Source organism: Setaria italica, chromosome II (assembly GCF_000263155.2).
Source record: "Setaria italica strain Yugu1 chromosome II, Setaria_italica_v2.0, whole genome shotgun sequence".
Classification (NCBI taxonomy): domain Eukaryota; kingdom Viridiplantae; phylum Streptophyta; class Magnoliopsida; order Poales; family Poaceae; genus Setaria; species Setaria italica.
The window spans coordinates 25,408,423-25,418,557 of NC_028451.1; the positions used below are offsets into that span (position 1 = coordinate 25,408,423).

Sequence of the window (10,135 nt, forward strand, 5' to 3'; positions counted from 1 at the left end):
TAAAAAAGGAGTTAATATAAGAAACTAGAAAGAATATACGGCATCAGCCAAGATTTGTGCATTCACTGAGCAATAATTAATATAAGAAACTAGAAAGAAGATGGATATTTACACGTCGAATCTAAAATGAGCAACCAAATAAATTCATCCATCGGCAAAAATAAAAGATTGATAGAAAACATTTAATAGAAAATACTACACCAGAATCTCCATCACATGCCATAAATAAATGATTATAAACAATATCACACTCACGATTTCTTCATTCATTTATGAATTTCACCGGGACTGGATACTGGAAAATATTGTGACGCGGCAGTGGCCACTGGGTTCAACGGTCAGCGCACACGGCCGTTCCCGTTACGCCAAAACAGGCCCACTCGTCATAGAGCTGAATGGGCCTGTTCGAGACTTGACCGATGGGCCTTTGGGCCCTTTATAAATCCGACCCGTCTTCTTCCTCGTCATCGGCTCATCGTCGTCGTCTCTTCCCCAGAAAAGCAAATTGAAGAAGGAAAAAAAAAAAGTTAAAAGCAGAGAGAGAAGAAACTGATTTTGGGGGAGGCCAAAGCTGGGGGTTGGATTAGCGAGAGTCCTCGGAGTCGGTTCGCGGCGGGGGGCGGCGGATGGCGGCTGCGGCGGCGGAGAGGCAGCTGGTGGTTGCTGTCGAGGGGACGGCGGCGCTGGGGCCCTACTGGTCCACCATTGTGGGGGACTACGTCGAGAAGATCGTGCGGTACGCCCGCGCGCCCCTGCTGGCCCCTCTCCTCTTCTCTTCCGTTGCCGCACTGCTGTTTTTTTGTTAGCTCTCGCTTCATCGGATTCTAGTGCCCGCGAGAGAAGGGGGATTTAGGATGTGGGGAGGAGTGCTTGTGGGTAGATTTCTTCTTGATTCTTCGCTAGGGTTTAGGGGGAAGAGATTGGCTGTTGGCATATCGTGGAGGCTTGCGAGGACGATTCAAGCTTTCGGGGCGGGTGACTGGATTATTTGATGATTCCTGATTGGGTTTGTTGATCTTTCTTTATTTACCGGGACGGAGTGAAGGACCTCTTTGGTGTTGGTGTTTTATTTGATGATGAAGCGCCTAGTTCCTAATTGGCGATCTGGCAGGCCAAACGACAATTAGGAGTTAGTAGCAGCTTGTTGGGTTAGCAAGCCATTCTTGGCTCTGTGCTAATGGAGGTGCCGAGGTGGTCAGTAGGATGTTGATTTTATTTTATTTTTACTTAGTTCATTTTTGTAGAGGTCTTCTCATCTATCTCATTTATCTGCGTCATGGCCTCAATCTTCTCTGACTTACCACAGTACAAACGTATCTTCTCACTCTTATTTAGTTTTCTCAAATAATCATCCGATTAGCATGGTAGACATCTTGATTCAAGGTTTGAACTCCATGTCCAATGCGGCCAACATAATTCATTTTCCACATGATCGCATTATGCAACCTTCGCATTTTAAAGTATGGCTGAATCGTGATAAAATTCAAATTTGTGCAGGAGCTTTTGTGCAAACGAAGTGCCAGGGCAGGTAATTTTGTCCTGATGAAAAATAGCTTATTATCCGAGTTATGAACTTGTGCATGCTGTTCCGCGAACTGTGCCAATGTGTAACTTGTTTTGCATTTGTGCAGAAGCTTGCAGGGGCACCACCTGAGCTTGCATTAGTTGTTTTCCATACCCATGGACCTTACAGCGGTATGCCTTTATGTCATCCATGTCCAGGACCATATCATTTTGTATGCATTCTATCAAATAGGTGGTTTATGGACATTTTGCAATGTAGCTTTTGGTGTTCAGCGAAGTGGATGGACAAAAGATATCGATTCTTTCCTATCATGGTTATCTGGAATACCATTCAGTGGAGGAGGATTTAGCGAAGCTTCTACTTGTGAAGGTCTCGCCGAAGCACTAATGGTATTGACATGTTAACCTTGTTGGAATTTTATTCGCAAACTGACAAGTTCCTTGTGGCCAAAAGTTTGCACTTAGGAGATTTTGTTTCACCTTCCAAGATCTCAATATTGTTGATCTTGTGATTTGAGTTATGTTCTTGTCTGCAGTGGTACATCATGCTTTGTTTGCCATTTCGCCTACAATTCCATTGACTTTCTTTAGATGTTTTATAGTTCCACTTGATGGCCAACATGTATTTCTAGCTCTCCTTGCAGCTGAAGATGATCAACACATTTTTCCTGTATTACTGTTTAATTATTCTTCATGGTTGGAAATAGTTCTACACTTATATGATAATTATTTTGAATATAGGCCACAATATCCTTTTGCTAAGCTATTTGCACAAGGTATAATTTAACTGAGAAAAGCCTGAACATTGTCTTCACATCGCTTTGAATCCATTCCAGTTGAATAAAAAATGCCTTGATCAAAAGCTCATGCTTTCTTTGTCTTAATCAATAGACTATGAGGTCATTAATCATCACTTATTACTGATAAATCTGTACATAACTCAAGGATAAGAACGGAGTGAAATAAGTATGATCAGAAATGTTTGCATGCTAGTCTGCTGCGTTGTTTTTGGGGCATCAATCGATTCCACTCGTGGTAGTAAAACTTGCATGTTGAAAATGAGCTGAAAAACCATTGGTGACACTGCATTGATCTTTCCTTTCTTGGAATAGTAAAATAGTGGTTATTTCATTTCTAGTTGTGCTTGATGTAAGCTGTTATCCACATTTTTTATTGTCATCATGATGATCATTTTCTTATGTGCAACTAGATACTTCAAGGAACTCCTAATACAACCCAGAGTCATCCAAACCATGAAGCACAAAAGCATTGCGTACTTGTCGCTGCAAGTAATCCATATCCTTTGCCTACACCTGTCTACTGTCTTCCTACTCAAAGTACTGATCACAAAGAGAACACTGAGTCATCAAAAGAGCCTTCAATTGCTGATGCTGAGACCGTTGCGAAATCATTTGCTCAGGTGCTGCATAAGTTCTGCCATAGCTTGTTATTGTTGTTTATTTCATGTGTCCAATGGAAGATCAGTAGCATTTGGTTGATTCTAGTTAATTTTTTGGATGCAGTGCTCTGTCTCATTGTCAGTGATATCTCCAAAACAGCTTCCAACACTGAAAGCGATATACAATGCGGTAATGTTGCCACCTGCAAGCTTTCTCCTATTTCCTTCTCTCTGCTTCTTTTAGCTATTTCATTGTTCTGTAGATGGTCTCAAGCTATAGGAACTTTTGACTGCACGCATGGATTCTTGGATGTAAAAAAAGTACATTAAATAATAAAACAAATTGTAGTATGGCATGACTCACTCTACTGTTCTTTCAATCTGAGTTACTTCTCACTTTAGCTTCATAGGCATGGAACAAGGAGTAATTCAAATCTTTGTTGTTTTGGCAAAATTTTTACTCTACCAATTTCTCAAGCACGAATTCTTGTAGTCCCTTGTTTTGTGACATGTATATTAGAGTGGAGGAGGCGTTAAATTCATTAGTACACTAGCTAAAATTGTAAGTGATGACCTTGCCCCATCTTTGATTTCCCTAGTTGTGCATTGACTATCATTTTTTAACTAATGTAATACAATTTGACCTTATAAGGCCTTCGGCAGTTGTGATGAACATGCACATAATACTGATTCCATATTCTGCTGCAGGGCAAGAGAAATCCTCGAGCCGCTGATCCATCAGTTGATCATGCAAAAAACCCACACTTTCTTGTTTTGCTATCTGAGAATTTCATGGAGGCGCGGACTGCTCTAAGTCGTCCTTTGCATGGGAACTTGGCCCCAAATCAAACTGTAACGAAGATGGACACCACACCTTCAGTTACTATGGCAGGACCGACTTCAAATGCCAACCCCTCAGGTTGAAAAAATGTTAATGTTAGGCTTAGTTTTTCTGTAAGATCTGTTCTTGGTTCTGCCCTTTGTAGAAAGGAAATATTGTTGATGTGATGTCTCTATGTGGGAGGGATGTTGCGAATCTTTGTAAAAGAGGTTTAGGTGTTTACACCTAGGTTAGTGATAATTGGTTTAACAAATGCTAGTTCAATTTGACTAAGGGAAAAAAAATCCGGGATATGTTCCTTTGGCCGGCATGCCAGACAGAAAACGTAGTCGCTATAAATTTTGGTATGACTGACTGCTTCGTAGCAGACACTATTCTGGATATGCCATTACATGATCCAATTTCGCTTAAAGTATACCTTCGTTGGGTGAAAGCATTGTGCTTGTGATACTTTATACTAGCGAGAACACAAAAGATATTTGAATTACATGTGGCTCTGATGTGTGATTTCTTGTACACTGAATTATTATACCTTCAGTTTGCTTTTTTAGACTTTATTGCAAAAGTGAATGTACTAAAAATGGCTGGTTGTATCACTGGATGCCACTATGTTTCTCTGTCAGTGTGGATGAATGTTTTGCTCAAATGCCAATTTGAAGTAGGAAATAGGCGGCCAAAGTGCCCTAAAGATGTTAACTGGCAAGATAGTCCACTGCTAATTGTTTGTGTTATCCAGAGTTTGGAGATGTTGGCCAGTCGTTAGTTGAACTTGGCCATGTCTGAATTGCATATGGATAATATTGTTTTCAGGAGTTTGCGACAATGAGCAGTGAGATTGATATATTGTGAGGCTTAAACATGTTAAACTTAAATGTATTCATACAGATACGTAGGTGGATACTCCCGTGCATATTGAGGGGTTGCATCATTTGTTCCATGGAGAAATTTTTTGTTGTTTTAGTTACTATGTACCACAGAACACTTGTTCATCATGGTTGCCAGTTTCTTCAATTAATGGGTCTACTTGTAATCTTCATTAAATAATGCAGCTATGATAATCTTCATTTAATATTGCAGTTATGATGAGTTGATTCAACTAATGTTGCAATTTGTTTCTGCCTGTTTATTCATGTTTCTCTATCTTGCCATGATGACTAATTCCCTTTCTAATATTTCCAGTGAATGGACCAATGATGGGCCGTCAACCAGTTGGTGTTGGAGGCATTTCTACTGCAACTGTTAAAGTGGTAAGCTAGAAAGGACATTTTATTCTTGGAAATCCTCTGTTTTCTTCTGTCTAATAATACCTCTACAATTTTAAATTTTTAGGAACCAGCAACCGTACCACCAATGGTCTCTGCACCTGCTTTCTCGCATGTAACACCTATTTCAAATGTGTCTTCGCAAGGAATATCAGCACTGCAAACCTCATCACCATCTCTTATTTCACAAGAAGCAAATTTTGCAAATGATAATGTGCAAGAACACAAACCTATAATACACCCTGTTCAACAGCCAGTTCGGCCTGGTGGTCATGGTAGCCTCCTCAACAATCTGTCACAGGTTCGGCTGATGAATTCAACTTCTTTAGGAGGAGGAGCTACCTCGATGGGACTTCCTAACATTGGAGCAACACCAATTCAAGTCCACATGTCAAACATGATATCGAGTGGCATGACATCAACGCCCTCTGTCATCTCCTCTATGTCTGCACCTGGACAACCTATTAGTACTCAACAAATGGTGCAGAGCACAGCTATTGGTTCCTTTGGCTCAAACACTTCTACTGTTTCAGGCAATTCAAATATTGCTGTATCATCCTCTTTGCCTAGCATCCAAAGTAGCATGGGCATGGGTCAATCAGCGCAACCTGTAGCACAAGGAGGCTTGATGGCTGGTTCACAATTAGGACAAGGTGGAATTGGTGCAAACCAAAATGTGAGTGTCCTTGGGCCTACAGCTATCTCTTCAGCGCCAGCAATGATGCCAACACCTGGGATGGCCCAGCCGACAGGAGTCAATTCCCTAGGTGTGACAAACAATTCTGCCATGAATATGCCTATTGGGCAGCATCCCAATGCCCAACAACTGCCACCAAAGTATGTCAGAATTTGGGAGGTAAAGATTTCACCTTTTCTTTGGGGTTGATATATACATAGACAGTGTCCCTACTCCCCGGTAAAATAGAAATGCGCTGCTAGACGTTCTGAATTTATACTAAATGGTCAGTGCAGAGCACTTGACTATTAGGAGCCTTCTTAGGCTCAGCTGGCCATGTTACTGTAGGGTTGACCTCTTGTTTATCTGAAGGACACATCAAATTGGTGATGTACATATGATCTCGTATGTTGGCCCAAGAGGTTTTTAAATTTCAACAACTGATGCTTACCGTCTATCTATATTTCAGGGAACTTTATCCGGGCAGAGGCAAGGACAGCCTGTATTTATTTGTAAACTTGAAGTAAGTCCTTACTCCCTACAATCTTCAAGTAATTGTTGTTTCAGACATAGATACAGTCATTAAGACACTGTTTTGACCATAAATTAATAGTTTTAAAGACATCCATTATAGCAAATATTTGATATTTTGAATCTAGCCATAACATTTTCAAAAGTTAATTTGAAATGTTCAAAAGTACATTGATGGTCAAAACTAAAATGTCTTGACTACACCTGTCCCAAAACGACAGATAAGAGGGAGTATGCATCGTTGAACTCCTATGCATTATGCTGTATTTTGTAAAATTTATAAAAGCTTACAGTAGTTTATTGGACCTGCAGCATTACTACCTGGTTGAATGATTCCTGAGATATGGTGACACTTTATGCTCTTTGTAGCTCTGTATCTTTTCCCTTGAAGAGCTCGTTCAATTAAATCTTGTGTTCTCTTTGACCCATTTTCTTGCTAAGACCATAAGGAAGATAAACTACCTTGGAATAAGCTCCTGAATCTATAGTTACGATTGCTTAAACTTGAATAAAAAAATCAAACCCCCTGAGAAATGGATTACATCAATTGCTGCCAGTGCTCATTTTCAGCCTTGGGTTTTGTTCATACTCAAAACTGGAATCCAATGCTTGTTGTGTTATGTTTTTTTTACTATTATTTATATTACACACTTATTTGTGCAGCTCTGTTTCTTCTTTTTGATATTTCTAACCTTAGCTTATGTCTGACAGGGTTATAGGAGCGGAACAGCGTCTGAAACGTAAGTGTTTAAAAGATTGTGATAAATGATGTCACTTTTGAATGTCTATATTACATTAGCATTTTTTGTTGGTTGCAATGATTGAGATCGGTGATTTTTGTCATTAACTGATGTTATTGTTGTCATGGTCTTAAAAGAAATTCAAAGTCTTCATTTTTTAATATGTACCCTGCTGATGCTTACGTAATATGCTGTGTCATGCACAATTTGCATAACTCATTCTACAGCTATACTAAAGAACAATATTTTTTTACTGATGGAACCCTTTTCTGCTACTTTTGAACTGTGCTTGAAAGCCCTACTTTCTATATGCAGACTTGCAGCAGACTGGCCAGAAACTATGCAGATTGTTCGCCTCATAGCTCAGGAGCATATGAACAACAAGTTTGTCTCTAAACCCATTCTTTTTCATGCCAACCTGTTGCATGCTTGCATTATCATATTTTCTTATAACGTGCTGTAGATGATATCTTTCGTGGTCATTTTGCAGACAATATGTTGGCAAGGCAGACCTTCTAGTATTTCGGACTTTAAATCAGCATGGGTTTCTTGGACAACTACAAGAGAAGAAGCTGGTCAGTGCATGGTTCTCATCTTTTAGAACCTTTGTTATTGCTGCGGTTCATCTACTATCATCTTTTAAACTTAGCTTTCCTGGCAGTCATTCCGTACATTTCTAATGCCCAATTGGTCCTGTTTCAGTGTGCTGTGATACAGCTACCTTCGCAAACTCTACTGCTGTCAATGTCTGATAAAGCAGGCCGTCTGATTGGCATGCTCTTCCCTGGGGTAACCTTGATTATATCTAAATGAATATATACATAATTATCTGTATTTGCTGAAACATTGCCCCTTTACCCCCAGGACATGGTGGTGTTCAAACCACAGGTCCCAACTCAGCAGCCACCGATGCAGCAGCAGCAACTTCAACAGCAACAACAGTTACAACAGCAGCAACTGCAACAACAACACATGCATATGCAGCCACAAGGCCTCCCGCTTCAGCAGCAGCCGTCGCAGATGCAACCGATGCAGCAGCAGCAGCAGCCGCAGATGCAAACGATGCAGCACCAGCAGCAGCCGCAGATGCAAACGATGCAACACCAGCAGCAGCAGCAGCCGCAGCAGATGCAGCCGATGCAACACCAGCAGCAACAGATGCAACACCAGCAGCAACAGATGCAACCCATGCAACACCAGCAGCAACAGATGCAACCGATGCAACACCAGCAGCAACAGCAGCAGCAGCAGATGCCACTCCAGCAACAGCAGCAGCAGATGCAACAGCATCAGCAGCAACAGATGCAGCAGATGCAACAGCAGCAGCATCAGCAACAACAGATGCAGCAAATGCAGCCCCAGCAGCAGCAGCAGCAGCCCCAGATGGTGGGCACTGGAATGGGGCAGCAGTTCATGCAAGGGCACAATCGGGCGGTGCAGATGATGCAAGGGAAGATGGCGCCCCAGGGTCCGGGCAGCATGCCCGGGGGAGGCTTCCTACCTTGAAACACCCACCTCTTGTCAGCATAGCAAGAGAATTTACCGTGCCCCTGAAGGTTGAGATATTTCCTGTTGTCACCTTTAATTGACACCTTTAGAGAATAGTTACTTGTGCAGTGTTTCGCGGTGGATAAAAGCGTAAACGACAACTTATTGTACTGGGCTAACCTAAATGGAGAAGTGTAGTTAGGTGGTGTTTGGATCAGTACTTCATGGATTAAATTTTAGCTCAGCCCCTAAAATTTAGTTCTGTTGGGCTGTTTGGCTCCATAGACTAAAATCCTCCTCTCCACCAGCTCGCAGGCAGCAGCGGCACCACCACCACAACAACTAGACCACACCCGCCTTAGCTCACCGCAGATCTGCTCTGCTTCGGCTGCCACCCCCCCTTCCCCACAACACACGATTCCCCAAGCCGAAGAAGCAACAGCAGCAGCTTGAGCTGCCACCGCCGATGGCGTTTCCGTCGCCAGCTTTGGTGCGGCCGTGCGGGTGCGCGAGGAGGGGTTGGACTCCACGTCGCCGCTCGCGCCCAGCGTGCTGTCGAGCCTGCTCGACCCGGTGTCGGCGGTGTTCCTCTCCCCCGCCGCGCATGAGTGGAAGGATAGGGTGCGGGTGCGGGCGGAGGCTTGCGAGGTCGGCGGAGGTCGCGGGGGTGGGCGGAGGCGGTGGGGCTGGGCAGAGGCGGTGGGGCTGGTCGGAGGCAGCAGGGTCGGGCGGAGGCGGTGGGCGTTGAAGGCGAAGGAGAGAGGGGGTGCGGGAGGGGTAGGGGGACCACGCGGAGAAGAAAGAGAAAACGGGGGTAGGGGTAGAACTTGGTCTGGGGGATCACTTTTAGCCCAGTTTAGGGCCTCTTTGGGAGCTAAAATTTTTAGCTCAAACTTTAGCTCTTTGCCCCTTTTTTCCCACCTGTTTAGATCCCAAGAGCTAAATTTTGAACTAAAAGTGCATAACTAAAATTTAACCCTGGATCCAAATAGGATCCCTTGGATCCAAATAGACCCTTAGTACCTGTGTTTTTCATATCATATTAATTTTGATGAACACGTGCATCCGATTTCATTGGTAGAAGCCAGTCTATGCAGAAACAGACCATTTCATTGCAAAGATTGGTTTCACTATATTTACTCATGCAGAGTAAAAAGCTACAGGTGTGCAGATTCCTAATCGTGGATTATCTATTTCCCAGGTCTCGCAGTTTACCAAAAAAACTTGCCGTTTTGCGAAAAAAGCAGGAGAGAAGAGAAGCAACAAACTGGGCTGTTCAGCAGCCAGGTTGAAAATCATGCAACGTTAAATTATGTACCCAAATTTTTAAGGTATATATATATATATACACACACACACTATTTTATTATAATGCACATGGGTCCATTTTGTATACAGAATGCACCCACCCTGTATTTGCAACTGGTTTAGTCTCATTGTTGCAACTACTCGATCCGAATTGCAACCGGTACGCGTCCAGTTGCAACTGGTTTGAACCGAGTTGCAACAGGCTTGGTCCGAGTTACATCTGGTTCGCATCTAGTTGCAATCAGTTCCGTGCATTCTCGATAGGGAATTCACCCAGGTGCACTGGTATCAGAGCCGTGCTTCGAATTTTTGACCATACCAAGCAGCATCCAGAATATCACGAGAAGAGAGTGCGCGATAGAGGAC

The 10,135-nt window shown here is 42.8% G+C and overlaps 1 protein-coding gene across 1 annotated transcript; it reads left to right on the top strand.

The window, feature by feature from the left end:
• The first annotated feature begins 480 nt into the window (after positions 1-480).
• LOC101763858 (mediator of RNA polymerase II transcription subunit 25) lies at positions 481-8,741 on the top strand. The gene is made up of 15 exons (XM_012844116.2): positions 481-736; positions 1,498-1,528; positions 1,632-1,695; positions 1,784-1,914; positions 2,735-2,944; positions 3,048-3,113; positions 3,632-3,842; positions 4,944-5,011; positions 5,094-5,882; positions 6,172-6,225; positions 6,945-6,973; positions 7,289-7,357; positions 7,464-7,548; positions 7,676-7,762; positions 7,838-8,741. The coding sequence occupies exons 1-15, from the start codon at positions 627-629 to the stop codon at positions 8,477-8,479; spliced, it is 2,646 nt and encodes an 881-aa protein (XP_012699570.1). The 5' UTR covers positions 481-626; the 3' UTR covers positions 8,480-8,741.
• The last annotated feature ends 1,394 nt before the right edge of the window (positions 8,742-10,135 follow it).

What these genes read in the sequence shown, in the direction of transcription:
- LOC101763858 (XM_012844116.2), top strand. Translation starts at nt 627, where the DNA reads ATGGCGGCTGCGGCGGCGGAGAGGCAGCTGGTGGTTGCTGTCGAGGGG. An exon ending in AGCGGAACAGCGTCTGAAAC is followed by an intron (nt 6,974 to 7,288) that starts GTAAGTGTTTAA and finishes TTCTATATGCAG; the next exon opens with ACTTGCAGCAGACTGGCCAG. An exon ending in AACTACAAGAGAAGAAGCTG is followed by an intron (nt 7,549 to 7,675) that starts GTCAGTGCATGG and finishes GTCCTGTTTCAG; the next exon opens with TGTGCTGTGATACAGCTACC.